General features: G+C 40.8%; 2 protein-coding genes across 4 annotated transcripts; both read left to right on the plus strand.

Moving 5' to 3' along the window:
- The first annotated feature begins 1,011 nt into the window (after window positions 1–1,011).
- c1r (complement component 1, r subcomponent) lies at window positions 1,012–5,227 on the plus strand. The gene is made up of 13 exons (XM_028424411.1): window positions 1,012–1,169; window positions 1,522–1,735; window positions 2,018–2,201; window positions 2,280–2,420; window positions 2,640–2,845; window positions 2,934–3,081; window positions 3,166–3,284; window positions 3,366–3,444; window positions 3,534–3,668; window positions 3,951–4,025; window positions 4,111–4,316; window positions 4,413–4,621; window positions 4,707–5,227. The coding sequence occupies exons 1-13, from the start codon at window positions 1,069–1,071 to the stop codon at window positions 5,077–5,079; spliced, it is 2,190 nt and encodes a 729-aa protein (XP_028280212.1). The 5' UTR covers window positions 1,012–1,068; the 3' UTR covers window positions 5,080–5,227.
- Window positions 5,228–5,761: 534 nt separating this feature from the next.
- tapbpl (TAP binding protein like) lies at window positions 5,762–9,555 on the plus strand. 3 transcript variants are annotated; one of them, XM_028424465.1, is made up of 9 exons: window positions 5,762–5,931; window positions 6,003–6,075; window positions 6,396–6,605; window positions 6,690–6,959; window positions 7,045–7,245; window positions 7,442–7,609; window positions 7,692–7,789; window positions 8,352–8,577; window positions 8,812–9,555. In XM_028424465.1, the coding sequence occupies exons 2-9, from the start codon at window positions 6,024–6,026 to the stop codon at window positions 8,874–8,876; spliced, it is 1,290 nt and encodes a 429-aa protein (XP_028280266.1). In that variant the 5' UTR covers window positions 5,762–5,931; window positions 6,003–6,023; the 3' UTR covers window positions 8,877–9,555. The 3 variants fall into 3 exon arrangements, with proteins under 3 accessions (XP_028280266.1, XP_028280265.1, XP_028280264.1); XM_028424464.1 differs by having other exon boundaries at window positions 5,762–5,927; XM_028424463.1 differs by having other exon boundaries at window positions 5,762–6,075.
- Window positions 9,556–24,205: the final 14,650 nt, after the last annotated feature.

Raw genomic sequence — 24,205 nt, forward strand, 5'->3', positions numbered from 1 at the left:
AGAGATGCTTCTGGATGCGGCATAAATGTCCCTGAATATACCGTATGAGTGAGGAAACCAGGCGTCCCACACTCCACTGGTCCGCTAACCATCCAAAGCTGGAGCTGCAGCTGCGCAGGATGTGAGACAGCTCATGGAGGAGAGTAAGGTACTTTTAAACCCTTTGCGTGCAGGAATTTGCCTCGAAAACCTGAACGTAAAACAGCGCAAATAGTTAAAGTATCAGTGTAACTTAATGTTTCCAAATATATCCTTATATATATCCTTAGTTTGTGTTCACCGCAAAAAATGCCTAATATAGAAACTGATAGAAACGAGACGGCCAGAAACCCATGAAGAATGATGATGAGTTTATGGTTTGCTACAGTTTTTAAGTATTTCAGAGAAGTTACTTGTTCATCCGTGAGCGCAGTGCAAGATACATATTTAGGTCTGTGTAATTTTAATGAACCCAGTTTGCTCAGTTGTAACGCTAACCAAAGTTGGCTAAATAAAAAAAAGAAAAAAGTTAGCTGTGGCGCACAACGAGAGTGCCACAGGTTACCATGGCAACCTACTTCCTATTTACGTTCCAAACCCACAGAATTATGGGTAATAATAAAGGGACAGTAGAGAGATATTGCAAAAACGTAAACAATGTCCCACAATCCAGAGTCCAAGTTGTATCACATGCACACACTCGTTGTCTTTTAAGTTGTGTGATCATTTAAATGTATGTGTGTGTGCGCACCAAAAAAAAGAACAACTTGCTCTGTTTGAAGATGTCAGAAAAAAATCAAATAGCCCCCTCTTGTGTCAGAATGAAGGCTGCAGGTGCATGATCACTCCAGTAAGCTGTCTAACACATAATGAGTCCATTCTTATATATTTTCTCACAACATACTATCTAAACATAACCACGTGATGATTTCACATGTCATTTGTTGCATATTATTCATACTCTGAGAGATTACGTTACTGTTCCAAAGTCAAGTATTCTCTTGTTTATTGCCAAGACAAACAAGGCTTATTCCTGGCATTAACGCAGTTAGTTGCCAAACATTGGAAACGAAAGACTTTGTGACATTAATGTTTTACTTGAATCTGAGACATTTGCTCCCACAACAGCGGATCAGTTCACTCATGGATCTGTTTAACTCAAAGATGGGGTGGAATTCCTGCATCATCTGGTAAGTTTAGTTAAAGTTTTCCATGTTTTATATTTTACCTTTTGATGTATTTTTTTATACCCTGAGTCTAAAGCTACCTGCACATATACATGCTACCATTGGATATTTTCTTCCTATATTGATGACCTGTACAATACATTATTACAGATAAGCAATGTTTCATAAGTAGACTGAGTGATCCATCTTTCAGCATGACATATATGAAGTCTCAACAATACTATGCAGTTTCCACAGTTGTGTTGATTGTGTCACTGTGTTTGTTCTTTTCTGTTTGCATCAACTTTGAACCAGCAGCTGCGGTGACCACGCGTCTGATAAACAGATCGAACTCTCTTTTCATGCAACATTTCAGGTTTGTGTTTGTGTCGGTGTGTGAATGCTGGCCACTGCCCGACTCAGACCCTCCAATGCATGGTGAGGTCCAGTCCCCACTGTATCCCCAGCCTTACCCTCCCAACCTGCAGGAGCAGTGGGACCTCAGTGTGCCTGAGGGGTTCCAGATCCAAATCACCTTCACCCACCTTGACATTGAGGCTTCTGGAGGCTGCTATTACGACTCCCTTACAGTCAGTGGCACACTTCAGTTCATATACAGTATTACCCACAAGAAACTCACTGCTGTTGTAGCATTCTAAACTTATGGATGACTCAACAAACAAACAACAACAAACACTAAGTGATCAGATGTTGTGTAGTAAACTTAAGGAAGCTACACACATTTTGTTTCTACATATTGTGTGCTAAATATTCATTTATTTATTTCCAATTTTAGTGTGATAATATTTTTTTGTATTTGAATTTTGTCTCTTGAGGCTTTTCCATACGACAATTACGATTTTGTTTTCCAGGTTCTGTATGATAAAAAGCTGCTGGGGAGGTTTTGTGGAGATGAAAACTCAGCTGATGGGCATCACCCAGGCTACCAGCCCATCTTGTCTCCAGGCAACCGTCTCACCCTCATGTTCCAAACAGATGGCAACAACCCAGAGCGCCACCAGAATATGGGCTTCTCTGCTCACTACCAGGCGATAGGTAACTTTTCCTCTGTCTCTTTCTTCTTGCACTACACTGCATGATCTCCTGCTAACTTAGTGACTTTCTCCTTATTAGACATGGATGAATGCTCTGCACCAGAGCCTGCTGATGGCTCAGGTCCACTCTGCTCTCAGATCTGCCTTAACACCCTGGGCTCATATCTCTGTTCCTGTCACCACGGCTACGAACTTCGTTCAGACCAGCGCTCCTGTGTGTGTAAGTATGGTGCAGGGGCTTGTTTCCAAGGTTATGTGCTCAGGCTGTGCACAGATATGATACACCCCATTATATTTAAATACGACAAACAATCACTTAAAACATTAAATCAAGAACCAAAAACTTGTTTCTTCAATACTGGATTTACAGCATTGATTGTACTATACTTTTATTATGCGTGTCTCTCTTTGAGCTTGATTTTTGTCCCCTCATATGCAGTAACCTGTGGTGGAGGCATATTTGATGAACCTGAGGGATATCTGTTCAGTCCAGCATACCCTAACCCTCCACCACAAGCTTTGTCCTGTCAGTACATTATTTCTGTAGAATCTGGATTCACTGTGACTCTTAACTTCACTGACAACTTCCACATCGAGAGCATGGACACTCCAGACGGCCCAAGTTGTCCTTATCACTGGTTGCAGGTAATGGCTGCCTTTTTTTTTTGCACTGAAATAAAGGTGTGTTTGACACTATAAAAAATGGTGTATTACTCCTTTCTAAAAATAAAAGATAACAATACCAGACAGAGAACCCATTAAGCTGTGTGGTGGAACAAGCCCAGGACTGATAGCCACAAACTCAAACACTGTCCGGCTTGAGTACCACACTGATGAGGAAGGACTGAGCAACGGCTGGAGCCTGGACTACAGCACACACAGTGAGTGATGGCATGAATGGCAGTAGGAAAATAAAAGGTGGGTAATGTCAGATGTAATGATGATGGTGTTTGTGATGTTTCCAGGAGTGAAGTGTCCATTTCCTGGTGCTGTGGCCAGAGGAAGAATCACCCCTGTCTTGACTGAATATTTCTACAGAGACCACATTTATGTGCGCTGTGACCAAGGATACAAGCTGATGATGGTGAGACTTATCAGGTTGCACTTGTATGTTGTTCAGTCTGTGTGATGAACAGTTTACTCTTGCCCTTTTATTTTCTGGCAGGATGGTCAGGAGGTTGAGAGTTTCTCTACCATATGCCAAAGCAGTGGACAATGGCACCTTCCTCTGCCAGAATGCCACAGTCAGTTATCTTTGATCCATGACAGCATTGTAAAATTCAACAATTCTAAAAGTGGTTCTTAATATGTCTTTGTTTTGTTGTTCCCTCAGTAATTGATTGTGGGGAACCGGAACCTTTGCTGAATGGAGGGGTGACCTTCCTGTCTGGCTTTCAGAATCAGTATCGCTCTGTTGTGCAGTATCACTGTAATGAACCCTTTTACTCTCTCCTTGGTGGAGTGAATGGTAAGATATTAAACGATGTCGTCTAAGTAAGTGTTGTCTGATGTACAGATCTACATTTGACTGAATATCCAGTCTACATGTATTGTAACTTTCTAAAAGTTACTAAGCAAAGGACATGTATTTGAATAGTGATGAACATTAACTTTAGCTCTGCAAAGACAAGTTGGTAGCCACCAATAAAGCAAGAACATTGTCTGTGTGACATCTAATTCATCCTGACTCCCAGGCTAATGCTGCTCTCTTTAACTAAAGCAGTTTTTTTCTCGTTCCCCCACTGCTCAGTTAGCTTCATCTGTGAATCAGACAGAAAGTGGAGATCCACCAATGAGGTTGTTGTCAGTCCAACATGCATACCAGGTATCTTCACTGCAACCCAGGCTTTTTGTTTAAGTGGAACATTACTGTTTGAAATGATGAAACTTTACATTTATGTTACCTCCAGTTTGTGGACGGCCAACAAACCTCCTCTCTGCCTATCAGAGGATCATTGGAGGCAGTGAAGCTCCAAAAAACACCATTCCCTGGCAGGTGCTATTGAATTCAAATGCACGAGGAGGAGGTATGGTGATTGCAGATCAATGGATTTTGACTGCAGCTCATGTCGTAATGGATGAGAATGGACAAAAAGCTTCCACTGACACAACACGGGTAAGTCCCCCCCGCCCCCCCCCCCCATGCTACCGTTCTTTATGTGCCCATGTTTTTGTATCAGCACTGATTTCCTCTTATGCTGTTGATTTGCAGATTTTCATGGGACTTACTGATGCTCAAAACCTGTCTTCTCCCGTGTATCCTTCGTCTATCCACGTTCACCCAGGATACAACAACCCAAATCATGACTACAACAATGACATTGCCTTGATCAAACTGCAAGACCCGATCACATTCCACTCATCAATAATGCCAGTGTGCTTGCCAGCAAAAGATGCCACATATACCACTGGTTTAATGGGGTAAATACACAGCTGTCATTTCATCATTGAATTTGACTTTCTGATCCTGTTTAACACCACTTAACTGTGTTCTGACTTTCTTCAGGCTGGTGTCAGGCTTTGGCCTTACAGAAGGTAAAAATAACAGTGGTCAGTTTATGACAAATAAACTCAAGTTTGTGCAACTCCCAGTTGTGGCACAGGAGGTTTGCAGTAATTCAGTCAATGGGCTTAAGAAGATGAAGACTGGTATACCAAACCTGACAGATAACATGTTCTGTGCGGGAATTCCCGAGGGTGGGAAGGATTCTTGCCAGGGTGACAGTGGAAGCGCCTTCACTTTGAGAGAGAATGGAAGATTCTGGGCTGCAGGCATTGTCAGCTGGGGGATGGAATGTGGAAAGCAGGGGACATATGGAGTCTACACCAGAGTCGCTAACTACCTGGACTGGATCACTAACATCATGCAGGAGAACTGACAGTTACAGTTATTTACTATAACATTTAGACACAGAAATAAAAACACGCCTCTGCACTCTGTTGTCTGCAGTCCTGATGTATTGAGTAATGTTCTCAACATACATGTTCATTCTCAATTGTGTCATTAAAGCTCATCATTTACTCCAAGTTGTATGTATCTTTATGGTATATGTCACTGTACACCGACACTTACAGAACACACAGTAGTAGTGTGGCAGTATAATGATGTGAGGGCGCTTCAGTGCAGCTGCAAATGGGAGTCTTGCTAAAAGATTTGAGTTTGTGTATGGCTATGAATATTTTTATTTTTACAATATCAGACTCAGGCACATATATTTTTTTTAAAAGCTGCAAATAAAATCCAAAATAGTATGGTAAATCTCTGACTTATTTATCTGGCCATAAAATTCATCATTCTCTCACACGTGATCCTGCTAAACATGTTGCCATTGTGTTAGCTGCTTTTGGTTGTGTGCTTTCTTAATTCTTACATTTATTGTCTGGATGTATGTGATTAACATAAAAAACTCTTTTTTATTTACCAAATTATCTATAGAGATACACTAGTGAGAAATTATAGCCTATGTAGTGACCTATGACCTGCACTCTGTTGCGCTGTCATTGGATAATCCTGTCCACTAACATTCACTTTCACTCCTCCACTGCTGCCTTACGCGCATGCGTCGGACAGACAGGGATACGGCGTCAGAGCTCCTGCACTTCATCCCGAGTTTACTTTTAGATTAGATTAGATCGTGCAGCTTTCAAACTTCGTCGATGGGATGAATGACAGAGCGGATGTGGAGGATAACTGAAGTCTGTGACGAAGACACCGACACCTCAACGAGTTGGTAGATGTTAAAACCAAAAGCGAAAGTGCATGAGTGCATCTTTACTTATTTATTGTAACTTTACTGCGCAGAAACACGGAGCGTCTCCCTTCATGATGAGGATTATTATCCTTTTATTTGCTCACTTCATGACGTGCGTTTGGGGTAAGAGTACTTGTTTTGATTCTGTAAGTATTAAATTATAGTGCCTTTAAACTCAGTAAGATATTTGACATTAGTCAATGCTTTGCAGCTGTTTTACTGTTTGACAGATATGCGGCTCATTAAAGGTCGAATCCACCTTTGATTTATTAAATTTACACTCTTGATTTTAGTCAGTGCACAAGATGGTAATTTCATGGTCAAGTAAAACATTAGTTTAACTGTGATGATAGCATGCCTGCTGAAACGGTGGTCACTACAATGCTACACAAAATGTAAGTCATTAAATCAACCTTTATTTCTTCCTGTTTCGTGTTCCTCAGCTGATGGGGTTGCAGATGTAGTACTGTCCTGCACTCTGGTGGAGGAGGAAGTCAGGCTTGGTGGAATGGGAGGTGCTGCCTTCACCCGGACTCCAGCCACTCTCGTCTTCCGTGATGTTGCAGTGGGCCCAGAAGAATCACTTGAAATGCTCACGCCATTTGTCCCGCCCTCAATCCCCGATCCAGACCTCATCCTGTTTGAGGCCAAAGGTTTTTCCTGTCTTCTCCTCTCTGTGTTAGGCTCTGTGTGATATGAGCATGACCTGTGTTTAACTTCTCCTCGCTCTTCTTTAGTGTCATCTCCTGAGATCCCCAATGCAGAAGTGCTGCTTCATGCAGACTGCAATGAACAGGAGGTGATGTGTGAAATAAGTCGATACTCACCTCGGGGGATGCAGGAAAGTTTAGATCCAGCTTATTTCATGGTGTCCCTCAGTGTGGACGGAGTGGACTTCAGCACTGCATTAATTCTGCAGACTTTGAAAATAGAGAAGGAGCGGTCGACGCTGACACAAAACAAACTGGGTCTGCCTCTCAGTCAGACAGGAACTCTGCTCACTGAAGGTGAGATCCAGAATTCAACATCACATTTCACATGGACGATTTGAGACTATTTCTCTCATGGTGTCTTTACTTTCTGTCCCCTCAGTGATATTCCTGGTGTTTACCCATATTAAGTCTGTATCTGCCCCCCTGAGGGGAGATGTTCTCCTCAACTGTGGCTTCAGGCAGCAGGAGATACCATTAGCGCAGGACGCGGGCATTGAATGGCGACTGCAGCACAGAGGAAAGGGACGGAAAGTGCTTGAAATGAAAACAAAGCTGGATGATACAGAGGGGGCCACAGTAGGTGAGACCTGTAGCTGTGAACAGCTGTATCTATAATATCACACATTGATACTTGTATGACCTTTATAACCCTAATTCCTGGCCTATGATGTCCTCAGGACATTATCCAACAGTGTATTAAGTGTGCCACAGTGATGTTAAATCATCCAAACATTGCTGAGGTGATTACCGAGAACGTCACACAGTTCCTCTTTCAGTGTATGGTGACAGGGTGGGCTCCAGTGTGGATGCTGCCCAGGTTGCTGGTGAGGGAAACGCCTCTATGACTTTGACCAGGCTGAAGGTTGTGGATGAGGGGACCTACATCTGTACAGTCAGTATTGGCAGTTTCCACGCACAGCAGGTCATCCAGCTCCATGTTATTCGTAAGTTTCAGCCTGATGTGTGATTTCTTATCCACAGTGTGTGTTCTGTTAACTCTCCTCCTGCTGCTGCTCTCCTTCTCAGAACCACCACATGTTTCACTCTCAGAGGAGAAGCTGGTTTTGAAGAAAGCACAAACATTAAGCTGTCACTGCAGTAAATATTACCCACTGGATTCTCAGGTTAGTAACTGTGTTGATAATAATAATCACAACCCTCTAAGCTACAGGGTTTCCTCTGGTCTTTATTTGGTTTCAACTTATTTTAAATGCATTTACCTCACTCCTCTCGTCTTTTACATTTAGATACACAAGATGGCAGTGCAGCTTTCTGCTTACATGTAGACAAAAAGTGCCGCCATTTCTTTCTTTGAGATGTCCATGCTTAAATAATTTGCAGATTAGAAACGTATGATGCTCTTTTATAAAAATAATCCACAGTGTGTGTCATCACCCCACTGTTTACAGTGCTGCCTGCAAACTCACAGTTTTAGTAACTGTTAGTGAACACAGAACAGCATTTAGGATGTGAACAGCTGTATATTAACAACAGGGACGCCAACAAACAGAAACAACAGGTTTAAAGCATGTCATCCATCAGCCTCACACTCTGACTCACTATAACTCGTGTCCTTTGTACTGTATTTAAATGTCTTGCTGCCTTATCTTCTGTGTTTTTGTGTCCTAATTTTCTTAATAAATTACATGTTGGGATTGATGGACTCCTCTCTGTCCTGTCTTTCAGTTGGAGTGGTTATCCCTCTCTCCGAAAGACACAGAGCCTAAACCCTTTGCAAATCAGGGCTCCCTGTCCAGTCATCGACAGCACGGAGACGGGACATACTCCCAGTCATCTCACCTCGCGGTCCCACCCGATGTCTCCCCAGGAACCAAAATCATCTGCAGGGTGTCTCACCCAGCGCTGGACGCTCCTCTAGATGTCAGTGTGCTGGTAGAAAGTCCTGAACCAGGTATCATTGTGTATTTGTTTTTGATTAGGAGAGAAAAATAACAAAAAACACACCTTAAATTACCTCTCTAATGTAATCTGTTAAAAAGTGAAAACAATACATTTGTATCACTCTTATCAGTGGCCCTTTCTGTGTTCAAAGAGTTTATTTACATTTCATAATACTTACTGTGTGTCTTGTATATGCCTCTCTACCAGTACAGTAATAGCTTTTATGTGTGTGTCCTCTCTGCAGATTGCTATTGGTGGGTGCTGGGTTTCCTGGTCATCACTGTACTTTTTTTCTACCAGGTCATATAACAGGTTTGTGCTGATCTTCAGGTAATCCTGACTTGAAACTGAGCCCAGAAGATGTCTCTGTGTCATTTAGGTTATTAAGTTATAAGTTATTAAGACAATGGTACCTTTAAGTCTTCCTTTTTTGTGGGATAATGTCTGATAAAAACAGAAGTTATTAATGTTATGATGTAACTGTAATTTCTTTGCTTAATCATTTTGTGTTGATTGGTTATTAGGCAAGACTCCATTTTCGGCTTAAAATGTTCATGAGATGTTTTTTCTAATACCACATCGTTTCCGCACGCCAGCCTCTCAAAGTTGGAGTGATTTTTTTGCCAGTTTCAGAGTTTAACATTGGTGTGTACTGCGTGGCTCAGAGTGGATGATATCACATGTGGGAGGGAAAAAATCATTCATGTTTTTAGAATTTGTTTTTTTAAGCTTTGCTTGAATTTGTCTGAATGATCCGGTTGCTCCAGTTTTATCTCAGATTGTACTGAAAATATTAAACTATGTCTGCATTAGTTGTATTTTTAGGCTGATCATCACAGTATTGGACGTTCAGCCACCTGTTGGTGAGACATGACAGGAAGATAAAACAAATATTTGGAACATGTGAACAGATCATGACCTGATCCTGCGCAGTAAGAGACAATGTTACGTATGTATTTAAAGACATGTGAAATAAACCTGTGTGTGCTGGTAACTTTTGAGTTGTTGGCTCAATTCATACCAAACCCTTGAACCCTACACCACTAACTGTGCATTCATCCACAGCACTACACTTCCCACAAACCCCCAACTGACGTGGGGGCGCACCTGTGCTCCTGTTTTGGTTCTGACTTGTTCATTCTTTTTTCGTTTCGTTTCTGTTTGCATTTTTTAAAGGCTACATTAAAGCATTAATAAATGGATTTAATGTCGAGATTTTTCAAAATAAAAAAATCTAATAAAATGTGACAATAAAAATATTTGAATGATCAAATCTTGGATAAAAGCTAGACTAAAAGATTTCTGTAATTAAATCATGAATGCTGTGAAATGACACAAATGTACAATCAAAAGCAAGGAAGAAGATGCAGCAGCGCCTCCTGCTGTTCACAGCGGTTACTGATAGTATTGCATTGCTGAAAATGATTTCTTCCTTATATCATAGTTTTGTTTGCCACTTTGAAGCAGTATGTTATAGTGTATTATTTTATATTTCTTTGTATGTATTATATATTTTTTGTTTATATTGTTCTCATCTTACATTTATTTTTAATTTAATGTAATTTAATTATATTAAAATTAACAGTAAAATTGTAGGATTTCATTTTAAGCTATAATTTATCTTTCTTATTTGTCTGCCCAGTCCACCTGATGGCGGGATCAATATTTATCATTTCATTTCCTCATACTTCATTTCAGTCCCGGAAGTTGCAGTCGACAAGTTCGATGCGCGCAAAGGACGCGAATCAACACACACACATACACACACGCACACACACGTCTGCGTGCCCGTGCGTTAAGTGGCGCTAAAAACCTAGGTGACGTCATCACGTTGGTTACGTTCGGACCGATCAGACGCTAATTAGCAGTAGCTGCTCCTCCCTCACAGGCGTTCTGTCGGTGCGGGCAGACGGTGCTTTAGTTCAAGCCTTTAACCGTGCTCACAGTTCGTTAGGGGCTTTTTAAAGCTGGCAGCGTCTCTGATGATACACAGTAAGTCTGAAGTTTGACATTAAACTGGGACGAAGACGTTTGGTTTCCAGGAGCTTCACACATCTCTGCGGGTTTCTCTACCACAGGTGGGGACACGAGACCCGTTTGGACTCGGCACTAATGACTCGGTCCAAACTCTGGAAGCTGGAACTCACTGAAAGGTTAGTGGTGTCACTGCGAGCTAGCGAGTTAGCCGCTAAGCGCGGCTTAATTGTTCTCAGGTGTGTTAGCTTGTTAGGCTAATTTGCCGAGTGCCATGAGTGTTGGCCTGTTCCTGATGTTAATACCTTTTATAATATTACAGTGTTTTAAATAAGTTGGCAAACTAAAGTTAAATGAACAGGGTGGATGTACACAGCGGGAGGTGTATTGGCCTGGCTCAATGATTCAGTCCAAACTCTGAGAAGCTGAACCTCAGACACCTGGTTAATGCCTTGACTTGTTAGCTACCTTAGTTTGTTATGCTAATCAGCATAATTGGCATAATTGTTGTCAGGTGTGTTAGCTTGTTAGGCTAATTTTGACCGCGTGCATTGGATGTTGGCCTGATCCTGGCTTTATATTGTGATAAAATGCCATGCTTTAATTAAGTTGGCAAGTTTAACATGCATACAACAGGGTGGAGCTGCACAGGTTCATGAAGGCCACAGGGCCCAATTATTAATCCCATATTCTAGTGTTTGTCTATAAATGAATGTCTGGTCTACAGAAATTAGGATTTAGGCCACAACACTCAAACTCTCCACTAGTTAAGGGATAATGTTGGTTTTCTTCCTTTTGAGAACTTCAAATTAATAAAACCTTGAGTATACGGGGTTAAATCTGCGCTCCTCACAGGAGCTGGGTGCTCTGTTGGGGCGTAAGTGTCATTTCAAGCAGTTTAATTGAGCACTGCATGTTAGTGGCTTTTCAAAGTGGCGCTGGCAGCGTGGGGACGCATCACACAGATTTAGGAACTGCAATCTGCTGACAGTTTACAAACACACCAGCAGTAATGTGTTTAACTGCCAACAAACTCTCAGAAGAAAGCATTGGGTAGAAAAAAAGTTCGAACAAGTAATGGAGGAGTTGATCATTGTTTTGATGTTCCTGCTACTTCCTGTCATCTTCTCACGCTGTCTTTTCATTGGCTGTTGACTACACATTTGCAGTTAGGTGGTGATCAGTTCACACTACTCGACACCATGTTTAAATGAGCGCAACTGAGGTCGAGTCTGCTTCCCCTCACACTAACAGATTGTGGTGCCTGACTACACATGACGACTGTCTACAACTAGTGCAGATTTTGCCTGACAGGGAATTGTGGGTAAAATCGTGTAGTGTGTCCCCAGTTTAAGACTCTGATACATTTAACTAGTAGGAAGACGTTTTGGTTTCCATGAGCTTCAGACATCTTAACAGGCTTTTCTCTCTACCACAGGTGAGGACGCGGGAGCTCCACGGTGCTCGAGGCGTTTGGACACTGTCCAAACCCTGAAGGGAAGCAAACCGTTTGGTACAGGTGTTTCGGTTCGGGGCGCATGTTTTGTTTGGTTCAGGACATGTGCATCAAGTAATGAGGGAGGCATTTTTACCACAGCAGGGATGAGTATTGCCAACTTGGCGTCTCTCTCGCTGAATTTGGTGACATTCCAAACCTTTTTTTTTGTCAAAAGCAACTAGTGACTCTCTCTGGTGACTTTTGGAGACTGACGTGAGAGCATGTATCATTCTGCAGCCAGAATACTTTCCTTGACAAGCAGCGACAGTGAGCTCCTCACCCGCCTCAAAGCATTCACAGGCGGTCAGTTTCATGCAGCAGTTTCAGCTGCAGGCAGAGTAGAGAGACCCACACTCTGCATGCAATTGTGTGCAAAGCTGCCGAAGGTCCCGTCATGGCTTATGGACTGGAATGTAAATGGAATATTTCAAAAGTAAAAAGAGAAACACAGGCATCAGTACCGTTAGCATTGCTTAGCTTAGCGTAGTCAATAGAGTTCAGTCTATCCAACTAGCATGTCATGAGCAACAATTGGCAAAACACACGTTCTCTGATGGTGCGAGTAGGACTGGGTGATATAACGAATATACTCGATGTATCGCGGCTCGTCCCCTGTGGGATATAGAAAATGACTATCGTCAATATATACAGTACATTCAATTTTCATGCAGCTGCGTTTAGCCGTGGGCATCAATCCGCATGTTTTTCCTCACTCTTTCATCTCCCCTCAGAGATGGAACAAGCTCACCTGACGGCATGTAACGGCTGCAAATCTACAACAGCAAAACTGTAGTTTACTAAACATGTTTTTAAAATGATTTGGCTGTTTTTAGCGAGTGTCTACCGCTCGAAGAGGAGGAAATCCCTATGTTAACTATTTTAACTAACTATATTTTAGCTGATAAAACTAACAGACGGCATGTACAGTTTTCATACTTTGGTCTAATGTTAGCCAGCCCATCGTGGATGGACGGACTTGTGTTAGCAGACAGTAGCTTGCTAACTAACAAGCGAGTTGCCTCTTTACCTGGCCACCATTTTATCTGTGTTGGTGCATATGGCACAATGTTTTGTAACAAAGACTCTCTTGACAAATTTTTGATTTCAAATTAACATTTTTCCAATACATCACCAGAACATGGTGAAACAAGTTTACTACCTTTTTACATCATTAGGGACAAAAATGTCCACTCCAAAACTGCTATAAAAACAGATTCATATTTTTTTTCTTTTTTCTGCATAAATATGTTAAACAACTTCAGCGCTACAAAACATTAAATCAATATGAGGAATTTAATTTAACTAATTTTATTGAAAAAAAATTGCACAAAAATGAGTTATTTTCCATAAAACAAAAGTAAGGTGGCTGAGGCATTATTTTGAAATCTGTCATGTCAAAGATTAGCCAAAATATTGAGGTTGATGCATTAGTTTTAGTGTAGCAGCAGTTTTAAATGGTATTTTCCACTTGGGTCCCAATAGCTCCCATTATAATACTACATTGCTTTAAGGGTAAGGGTTTCATTTAAATTATTTAATGTTTATTAGTTTTGAGCAGGGCTGAAGTTGTTTAACATATTTATGCAGGAAATAATATGAAGTGGGCATTTTTGTCCCTAATGACACAAAAGGGTAGTAATTTAAAGGGTTAGGGTTAAAGAACTTGTATTAACAGTAAGAGGTCTCACTCCTATTATTCATGCTACTACATTAAGAAACCTTTATTATTCCCACAATAGGGAAATTGCTTAAGGCAGCCCAGCAAAAAGTGCCATACACCAGTGAGTACACTGGAGGCTATGCGGGTAAAGTGCCTTGCCCAAGGACACACAACAGTGACTAGGGAGGAGTTGGGATTGAACCACCAACCTTCCAGTTATTGGACAACCCTGCTATACCACTGAGCCACTGCTGACCACAAAAATACACACAAACACGCAGTGACTCTTCTCTGCTGGCTGCCATGTTGTTGGATACAGGTGGAGGAGGGCTGAGCCCACTTTGAATTACGGGAGCACAGCGGGGTGTGGTGGAAGTTGAAATCAATTTTTCTCAAAACAAGTCTAAAGAGCAAATTCAAATGAGTCCATAAAATCGATTTATCACCCAGACCTATTTAAAATCTGCATATATTAATGCAGTATGAACAGTAATGTTTTAATGTAGACATGGATCATACTGGCATGATTACATGCATCAAACTGTTAATTGAAGGCTAAGGCAAAATATTGAGATGTATATTGTGTATCGTGAGATGGCCTAAAAATATTGGGATATTAGTAAAAGGCCATATCGCTCAGCCCTAGAGAGGAGTATGTGTGTGTCTGTGTGTACACGCACTGTGCCTCTGTGCGCAGACAGCAGCAGTGAATTGTAAACGCACAACCGTGCAGAGACAGACATGAAATGCTGCCATGTAAATAAGATAAATAACATGAGCTGTTTAGTTTGTTTAATAAAAGAACAAGGTGTTGAGCTGTTCTGTGAGAGGTCATCTTGAATGGCTTCTGTTGATCTGGTGCTATATAGAAAATAAAAAAAATTAAATTGACTTGACCTTCTAATATTCAATTATATTGAATTGTATTTTCAGAGTTGAAAAGTTGAAAACCTCTACATTGTGAACCGAAAACCATGACCTCAGAACCGTGATACGAACCAAACCATGGATTTGGTGAACCGTTCCATCCCTATAGCCACTAATGCTAATAAATGTTGTCAGGTGTGTTTTTAGGCTAATATAAAAAAAACCCATTGAAAACGTCTAATCTCCATGTCAATGACAATCTTACGGTTTCTTTCTTCATGTCATTTGTTTGTTTTTAGGCTGTGACCTCTCTTCAGTCACTGTTTTAACAGAGGGGCGGGGCTTCAGGGAGCCTCACTTACTTACAATCTGCATACAGTTAATACACCAACCTGCGTTGTGGTGTCTCTCCCCTGTTCCAAGTGCCACTGAAACGGACAGAATGTAAAATAGACTATGCGATAATAGTTTATTTTATTTTTTTTATTGCAAGTGTCTTATTTTTAAATGACTTTTCAGTGTTGATGGTTGTTCCAATGCTGTTCTGTTTCCAATACAAATGTTTCAATGCGATGTTTATTTTTGGTATCAAGTTCCTCTTCACTGATTTTAGCCCCATAAAAGTGTGCTTTCCCTGGAATGTTTAATGTTAAAGAGTAAAAAATCACACAAGTGTGACAGGCCCTGTCCCTGCATTTTAGTTAAAATGACAAACATTTGTAAAACTTATCTTAACATAAGCACAAGTGAAAACACAGACTTCTGTGTATTTTATAATTGCACATATTGAAATTTCAGAATTTGAATTAATCCTGCTTCATATTATAACAAGCTAATGTTCTGTTAATGTGCTGTTGGATGATGCTGGGAAGGCTCACAAACCACATTCCCATTAAGTTAAATGGCTTCATGTTGAGTTATGGAAAGCAGTTTTAGACATAAATAATTTAGGCTTTCAGTGAACATTTATCTTTGCTTAATGTAGGTTAGCTTAATGCTACTGTCAGACTTCTACAATGAGCCATCTGCAGCAGCTGCTCTGGTTTGACGAAAGCCCCAAGTAGAATATGAATTTAAAATAAATTGTGTGATGTCGGTTTTGGCAAGATGTTTAAATCCATCTAGTGATGGATGTAGGTATTGTTTTGTTTGAGTTTCTTTTAGAAGTGCATCTCTGATTCAGGCCTGCACACTTGTGTGTTTGGTTGGGAGCAGCTGTGTGTCACACACTGATTTTAAAAACCGGGGCAAAATATTCTGATTTATTAAATTAAACTTAAAATGGCTTTTCTTGCACTTTAACTCTTATTGCTCTGCATCAGGAGGTTTAAGGTTAATTTAATCATCTGCTTGACCAGATTTTCTGTGGTGCTTCATATTTCTGTAGATATTAACAGCCATTTTGTTGTGTTTTGTTTTTAGGCTGATCTACAAGCAAGCAAATCAACAACTAGTAAGACTGAGGTGTTCTATATTATCTAACTCTTGGTTTTTCTTGGCTGCCATGCCTGCCATCTTCTCTTTTCAACAGCTTTTCTCTAATTTTCTCATATTTATGATCTTGATTGTTTTAAAAATTTGAATAAACTCAACCTAAAAATGTGTCAATTCTTTGAATGTGTTAACTAATTAGCCATTTAAATATTAGATTTTTTTTTTTTAAGCCTTTGCGTCATTCAATTCTAGTGGAAGATTATTTTGGTGACCTACAGAAGATGACCGCCATTTTGAGAGCCATCCTGCCTTCATCCATCAGTCCAGTGTGTCACCAGCACATGCGTATGTTATTGCGTCGACTAGGTCAAGTGTAGGTGTACATTTATCTGCCTGAAGATCTTCAACAAGTAAGTGTTTGGGGGTGGGGTGGGGGTTATGGCCGCCGCGCCATTCTTAAGCTTTTGGCCGCCGTGTCATATGCCACTATCCCTTTTTCTATCTCCATCTCTCCCATTGTAATAGGTCATTAGTCCGTCCGATTTATATTTATTATTTATATACTTTTTAGTTTAGTCCTTTGTACTGTAATTTTGCGCGAAGGAATTTATTTCCACCAAAACGTGAGTGTCATGTGTGACACTCACGTTTTGGTGGTGGGGCGGTCAATATGGCTACCCCCTGTCCAAAATGAAAAACATTGGTTTTTAGGTTCAATAGATAACTCGGCCTCCTTACACATTCCAACATATAACTGCAGTTTGCTGAACCACCTTCATGAAATGGGCCCTGATCTCTTCTGTCCTCTCTCTGTCAGGGCCTCTGTGCCCGTTTCTGCCTTTTTCTTTCCTCGCTTTTCCTGCTCAAACTCACACAAACCTTGTAGAGTTATCCTTGAAAGCACCATGTTGTGTAGTTTAAATATGAAAACTAAACTACCCAAATTGGTTGTCATAGATAGCTGCACAAGAAGCCCCTCTCCTACAAACACACACTCGCACACACTCTCTCATCCACATTGTCTAACATGATGACATGTATTCCTCGTAGGGAAATCTCCGAAAGGTAAGACTAAGTTGTTTTTTTTTGTTTGTTTTTTTAAGTGGCTGCCGTGTCGGCCCCTCCCTTGAAGTGATGCAACTGATCTGTTAGAGAATAGCTCTGATATTCAGTCTTTGACGAATTTGACTGGACGAATTTGAAGCGACATTTCATTTTACACATTTAATAACGAATTTGACTGGCGGAGAAGGCGTGAAGAAGAGAAGATGGCTTCAAGATCCAAAAAGGTTTGTAAATTCTGTGGACCTTGGAATGGATTCAGTTCAAAACACCTGGTAACATGTGCATCTTTTGTCTGGGATGAGGCCATGATGTCTGGATCTCCTTCAGAGGGGGTAAAGAACTGGTGAGTAAACTAAGATTGGCTGAATTACTCCATGTCCAAGCTCAGTAGATAATCCTGATGTTTGTCCCTTTTCTTTGTTTTTCAGTCACATTCAGCTTCAATGTTGGACACCTGCTCGGACTGCTGCAGTGACTTAGAGTGAGTTTAATGACATTATGAACACTTGCTTCAAATAATTGTTCCCAGTCTGCTGCCACCAGAGGGCAGCACAAACTGTGGAATGACCAGCCTTAACAAACCTGTACCTGTTTAAATCTCTTAAAATGAAAGTTGGCATTTTATTTTTGTTTTTTGTTTTATATTTATTTTTATTCTATTGTTTTAAGGTTGTAGCACTTTGGTCAGCCTTGTTTTTAAAGTTGCAGTTGCACTATAGTATTTACAGTAGGTAGCAGCGTCCCTGACTTACTTGTCACAGACCTACAAAGGCACCGACTGTGTGCACTTTGTGGTAAGTCTGGAGAAACATGTACAGACCAATAATTTATTCACACAATACTTAAAAAGGAGCTTAACGGTGTGGTTTATTGTTGAATGTAGCAAAAATTTCTGGGAGCTGACCTTCAACAGAGTAGGCAGTTTGTCTGCTTTCACTAAAGAGCTTCTTTGTCATTCTTTGTTACAGGTGAGCTGGTTCTCCAAATAACACAACATGGATGCTGACTGTGGAGGAGTCATCTACCTAAAGGTTGCTGCTAGGTTTGCAATAAGAGGTTAAGATGTTAAATGTTTACTGTAAGAGGTTAAAATGTTAACGACTTTTATATGTATGTAATGTTGTCATCAAAAGTCTGTTAAATGTAAGCGCTGAAATGTTCATTGTAATGTTTCTGTAACATGCAACTGTAACAACAATACACCATGCAGTAGTCTTATACAAGGTAATGACTAAAACGATACATAGTCTGGGTCCAACTCATGCAGGAAGAAATGCAACAGGTAAGCTTTACTGTAAAAAAAAAAAAAAAAAAAAAAAAGTAGGTTTTAACACACAAAGTGTTAACGAGACCCAAATGAAAACATCAGGTGAGGAAAGTACTCACAATGAAGAGAAGACTGGAAGGAGGCTGTGGGTGTCAGATGGGGATCATGGTCATCCCGTGGAGGTGAGTAGAGCGACCAGCTTCAGATGACCAGCAAGGTTTGTATGTATACATGATGTAATAACAATCCATTGCTCACTGTAGTGTTTAAAAGAATTCATTTCAGGCTGACCACCATGGAAGAGATGAGCGAGGACGCTGTGATGAATGCTGGCGTCAGACCGTGACACACAAAGGGCTTGATGGCTGCATGCTTCTGTCTCTTGGTCACTGTGTTGTATCTTCTGTTTTAACGTGCACATTTTTACCCTGTTTTAGATCATTTTGTGTCTCCGGTATCATCAGACCTCTGAAATCACTGGCGTCCTAAAGTTAGCTTGATATCCTGTCTGTCAAAGTGTTTGTGGGGTCTCTGCTTCTTTGTCTCTGGCTCTTGGTGTGTTCTATTAAAAACTAAATTTAAACTAAATTTAAATAATGTAAGCTTGTATTTTTATAATAGAATTTTTTTTTTTAAAAAAAACTGATGTGGAAGAGTTATTGATCCTTTCTCCCATTAAATCATCAGGTGCAGGTTCAGGGTGCTGCTGTTGTAGATGTACTGTAAAATACATCTGAATTAAACTTGATAGATTTATGAAAGACTCAAAATATTTACTTAACTTTCCACAGTACAACACAAGTTACTGTACATTTAGAGCCATGGTGGGCGTTGTGTATGGGCCAGAAGGATCCAGACATGGGATGAAATATCCATTAAACAGGTAAGCTTTATTGGGGGGGTGGAAAAATAAAGGCTCAGAAAAAAGGTAGGTTTTAAACGTCAGGTTTTAAAAGGAACATGAAGACAGGAAGGAGGAGGAGCTTCTCGCTGTGGAGGTGAGTAGAGCTACCAACTTCAGTTGGCCATCAAGGTTTGTATGCACACATTATTACACAATAACAATCCATTGATCACTGTAGTGTATAAAAATTCATTTCAGACTGACGGGCGAGGATGTAGTGACTGGTGAGTGACGACTGCTGACATCAGACGGTGAGTAACAGTAACGGTAACAGTCAAAGGGCTCGATGGCTGCATGCTTCTGTGTGTGTTCATCTGTAACTGTCTCATGGTCACCCTGTGTTGGTTCTTCTGTTAACATGCACATTTTACCCTGTAGATTTCCACATCTACAGTATCATTAGAACACTAAAAGCACTGGTAAATTGACAGACAGGATAGCAAGTCTTAAAGTGTGTGTGTGGGGGGTTTCTGCTTCTTTGTCTGTGTTGATGTCGGACAATGATTGTCGTCCTCCTGTGGAGGTGAGTAGAGCCACCAGCTTCGCCATCGAGGCTGCATACAAACCTTAATAGCCAAGTTTGTATGCAGCCTTGATTCATTGATCACTGTAGTGTTTGAAATAATTAATTGCAGTGACCACCATGGAAGAGCCGAGTGAGGACGGTGCGACTGGTGTGAGTGACGGCTGCTGACATCAGACGGTGAGTAACAGTGACACTCAAATGAACAAACAGTGGAACTGCTTGTTTTGCTTGTTGAAATTTTGAACAGGTTGCTGAATGGTTAGAGTGCATTAAATCTCTAATTGAAGAAAACCTTTACATGGTCAGAGGTACAAACAAGTGAAGAAGGGTTCACTTAATTGTGTAATGAAATCAGGTGATTCTGTGTTGGAGAACCAAAGAGAAGCAGGAAACATGGTTCAAAGCAAAAACGTTTCACTGTGAATTTAAACTATAAATAAGTGGTTATTGAAAATTAAAGGTGTGTCTGAGTGATGCAGGAACAGCAACAGGTGACACACAAATTAAACTGTGAAAAAAGGCTGGTAATTCAAGAAACATTTACACAACATCTAATCCAGGATGGTAAATGTTAAAAGGTTCACCAAAGTGTCTAATGGGTTCTGTATGATACAAAGGGAATTGAAATGTGGACAAATTGGAATTGTGAAATATGGTTCAAATCATGAAGAGTCTGCTGGAAATACCATTAAGTGGTTATAACAAATCAATGTGTGTCTGAAATCGGGGTGTTCAAAAACAAAAAAGATGGTTATTGGTGCAGGAGACGTACCTGCCATCTACTGTGAAAATGATATTTTCCAAAATATTTTAATCTGCAGCAGTGATGAAGGGCTGTTCATCTCACTGCTATGAGTGTGATGGTCAGTGACACACGGGTAAATGTGTGGTAAAACACTGCACAGGGTGCGGAATGGTTAAAAAACAAAGTTGACTGCTCATTCAAGGTTTAACCCAAGTGTTCAAAGGTACAAACGGTTCTTGGGGTTCACTGAGTTGTGAAATGAAATCAGGTGTTTGCATGACACTGTGTTGGGTTCTTGAAATATGTTTCGAATGATTAACAAAGGATTTACTGGAAATGCAAATAAGCGGTTATACCAAATGAAAGTGTCTGAAAGTCATGGTGTTGCTAAAATTGGGTTCAAAGTTGATCATCATACTGCAACTACACAAACAATCATGCTCCCTACATGGGTTAAAGGTAAACCAAAGACAAGTAACTATGCTAGCAACAGTAGCTGCTAACGGTAATGAAGAGGCCCTTCATTAAAATTGGGTTATTGAAATATGATTCAAATAATAAACAAAGGATTTACTGGAAATGCAAATAAGCGGTTATACCAAATGAAAGTGTCTGAAAGCCATTGTGTTGGTGAAATATGGTTCAAAGTAGAAATGATGGTTAATGGTGAACTTGAATGAAAATACTAAGAGGTGGTTATTGACAATTAAGGGTGTGTCTGAAAACGAGGGTGTTGATGATGGCAGCATTTCCAGTGTGGGTAAAAATCAGTCAAATCTAAAGTTAAAACAGCCACTGACATGTGGACACAGAGGCACCAGAGGGGTGCAGGCCTTTTATTTCTGTGTCAAACGAAGGACATTGAGTAAAATGGACGCTCCTGTAGCTTGGTTTCGTTCTGCTCCTTCTACAGCCTCATGCTAAGGTTGAAGGTGTATTAAAACAATGAGGCAGCATGACCTTTAACATGCTCCATGTTGGAGTGTGAAGAGGCCTGCTGGACATGATTTTTATCTGCTCTGGGAAGAGCTCATTTTGCATGTTGAACAACCACTGTAACTTATTTCTGAGGAGCAGCTGCAGTGTGCCTTGGAAAGCTCTGGTACATGCCACACCGTGGCGTCTACCATCCCAGGAAGGACTCACTGCAAGTCCATGTCCCGCTACAATTCAAGGTGCAAAGAGATGCAGGTGACATTGCATTGGAGTATTCTGTGATGTTTTTGGTTTATATCCTTTCTGGGGATGTGAGCTGAATCAGCGTATCTTCAGCATACATTGACCGATTTCAGTCATTCAACTATCAAAATGTTCATCTCACAGGGGCCATTCTGGGTCAACTTCAAGTTTTTTTTCAAAAAATTATAATTTTTCAAATATTAATAAATTTCTGTCATTTTTAACATGGGAGTCTGAGAGAGCCCTTCAACGAGGGTCATCTGCCAAATGTATCTACTGTTTTGGTGTCATTTAACAGTTTTATTTAACTCTGTGATTGTTTTCCTACTATTCAGTCTTTATATCTTTATCAGGTCTGCCTCCTTAACTTGTGTCTTGGTCTAGGTGGTTATTAGAATGTGAATGAGCTAATCACCTGTGCGATAGGTTTGAAACCAAGATTGTGTTTATTGCCTTCAGAGTCAAGGAATGTCAGAGAGAGTGTAACCAAACCAAGCTGGTGAAACTCTACTCGAGTACTGGAATGAATTGGGTTGATGTTTGAACTCAATGTCTTCTAACATTCAGAGTGTTTTATTTTTATATGTACAGTATTCAAATGCACAATAAAAGAGGGAATCCTAAACTAAAACAGCCTGAACTGCTTTATGAGCTGCCTGCAGCTGGTTCACAGGCTGATTCAAAGGGACCTGACCTGTTGACTGAAGTGTTAAAAGCTGTGTATCATCCATTAGAGTCTCCAGGACTGAAAGGAGGCTACTCTAGAGGCTACTAGAAATCCTGGACAAAGTGTGGAAGCAGATAATACCTCCTGTATTAACTCTAACAAAGTGTAAATGAATCTGTTGACTCTAACCCTTTTACTTCTCCAGGTGTGTTGCTAACGGCTTTCTTTGCTGCAGGTCCTTAGAGGAGGAGTCATTGTGGCCGTTTGTGTGATTATTCTGGACTCTTTGCTGGCTGTTTTTTTTCTGTCCTCAGGTCCATGATGACCTCCAGGATGGCTGCTCAGAGGGTCGGGCCTGACAAACACTCATGAAGATTGCGTGCTGAGGACCAGGGATCTGACCCCAAGGTCAGCACTGACTGCTGGCTGACCAGAATAAGAGGAATCGCCTGGGGTGTACGCCGAACGCTGCCCCTGTTCATAAAAAAAGCGAAGAGGAAGAGGAGGGTCTGACTTTTTGAAGGAGCATCAGGGATCCAGTGATGTGACGTGCAAACTGAAGGCTTGTGTCACCATCGTCAGATCATCGTTGGAGCGACACCTAGGTGTAGATTAGATGTAGTGGTTTCCCCACATTTTACTTCTCTTTAAGTTCATGCTGATAGTGGTTTTGTTTAGTTTTTCCTTATACTTTATTGCTTTTTTTTGTTCACTGCAAGCGGAACACCGTGATCGCCCATCTAAGGGGGTCGTGAGGGAATTTTCCCAGAACAAGTTAACATTGGGTTTTTTGCCCTCACTTGCATCTTTGTGTTTGTGCTGCTACAGCTGATGGATTTAGTAATCTAAATTTATTTTACTTTTTTTTTTTTTTTATTCATGTTATCTTTATTTCATACATTCCCACTGTACATATAATTCCATTTATTAGTTATGCTTACACTTTCACACCGACTCATTTTAATTATATTTTGTGAATGTATAACTTCATGGTTAATAGTGTCGGTTCCTTGTTTAGTCTTGCAACAGGAAGAGTTGTAGATGACCGATCGGAACTTTAATCATTGACCTTTTAACTCTACACAAGGACGTGAGTTATTTAATGATCAATACTTGTCTGTTATGTTTAGGGAAACCTTTTGTAATAGCACAGCCAGATTTAGAACCACATGGAACAGACTCTGCTGCCACTGGATGAACAGATTGTGCATGTAAAGTGTCTGTAAGACTTAATGTTTTCTACTAAACTTTGCAGATATGAACGTTCTCTCTCCTGTGATTATTGTTAGTTGTTTGTAACAAAAGTTCTACCTCGGTAGTGCTCTGCTCCCACTGACTGTAACTGTTGGGGCAGCATGGCGAGACTTCCAACCACTGTGCTGCAGCACATTAGTGTGCGTTTACACCAGAAGCTAACGGTTCTGTAAATAATTTGTGTTTGACTGCTCCTGGTCCTAGTCAGGCCACACATCTGCTCCTCTCTTCCTGACTTTCTGGACTCTTTCCAGTTAGCTTACAGGACAAACGGGTCTACAGACGATGCCATTGCCACGACACTGCACTCTCCCACCTGAAGCCCAAGGACACGTGAGGATGCCGTTAGATCAGGATGTGTGTCTTGGCGCACACACACTCTCTCACACACACACACTACAGTCATTCTAATTATCTACAGGGCTCTGTGCAGGTATGTTGGCTGAATTCAAAGGTTACGGGCACTAGTATCCTGCTTATTCTAGTGAGTCAAAGCTGTGTAAGGAGTCAATGAAGGGTTATTCTTGGTCCTAGAAAGTGACACTGTAACTAACCTGTTCTTCAGTTTACAGTCTGAGAAAAGATCTGCTCATTTCAG

Source organism: Parambassis ranga, chromosome 16 (assembly GCF_900634625.1).
Source record: "Parambassis ranga chromosome 16, fParRan2.1, whole genome shotgun sequence".
NCBI lineage: Eukaryota > Metazoa > Chordata > Actinopteri > Ambassidae > Parambassis > Parambassis ranga.

Bases quoted from the DNA above. Each gene is read 5' to 3' on its own strand.
- c1r (XM_028424411.1), top strand. From the start codon at position 1,069: ATGTTTTACTTGAATCTGAGACATTTGCTCCCACAACAGCGGATCAGT. The intron at 1,736-2,017 runs GTCAGTGGCACA...TTTGTTTTCCAG, and splicing joins GCTATTACGACTCCCTTACA to GTTCTGTATGATAAAAAGCT. The intron at 3,445-3,533 runs GTCAGTTATCTT...TTGTTCCCTCAG, and splicing joins TCCTCTGCCAGAATGCCACA to TAATTGATTGTGGGGAACCG.
- tapbpl (XM_028424463.1), top strand. From the start codon at position 5,961: ATGAGTGCATCTTTACTTATTTATTGTAACTTTACTGCGCAGAAACAC. The intron at 6,606-6,689 runs GTTTTTCCTGTC...GCTCTTCTTTAG, and splicing joins CATCCTGTTTGAGGCCAAAG to TGTCATCTCCTGAGATCCCC. The intron at 8,578-8,811 runs GTATCATTGTGT...TCCTCTCTGCAG, and splicing joins GGTAGAAAGTCCTGAACCAG to ATTGCTATTGGTGGGTGCTG.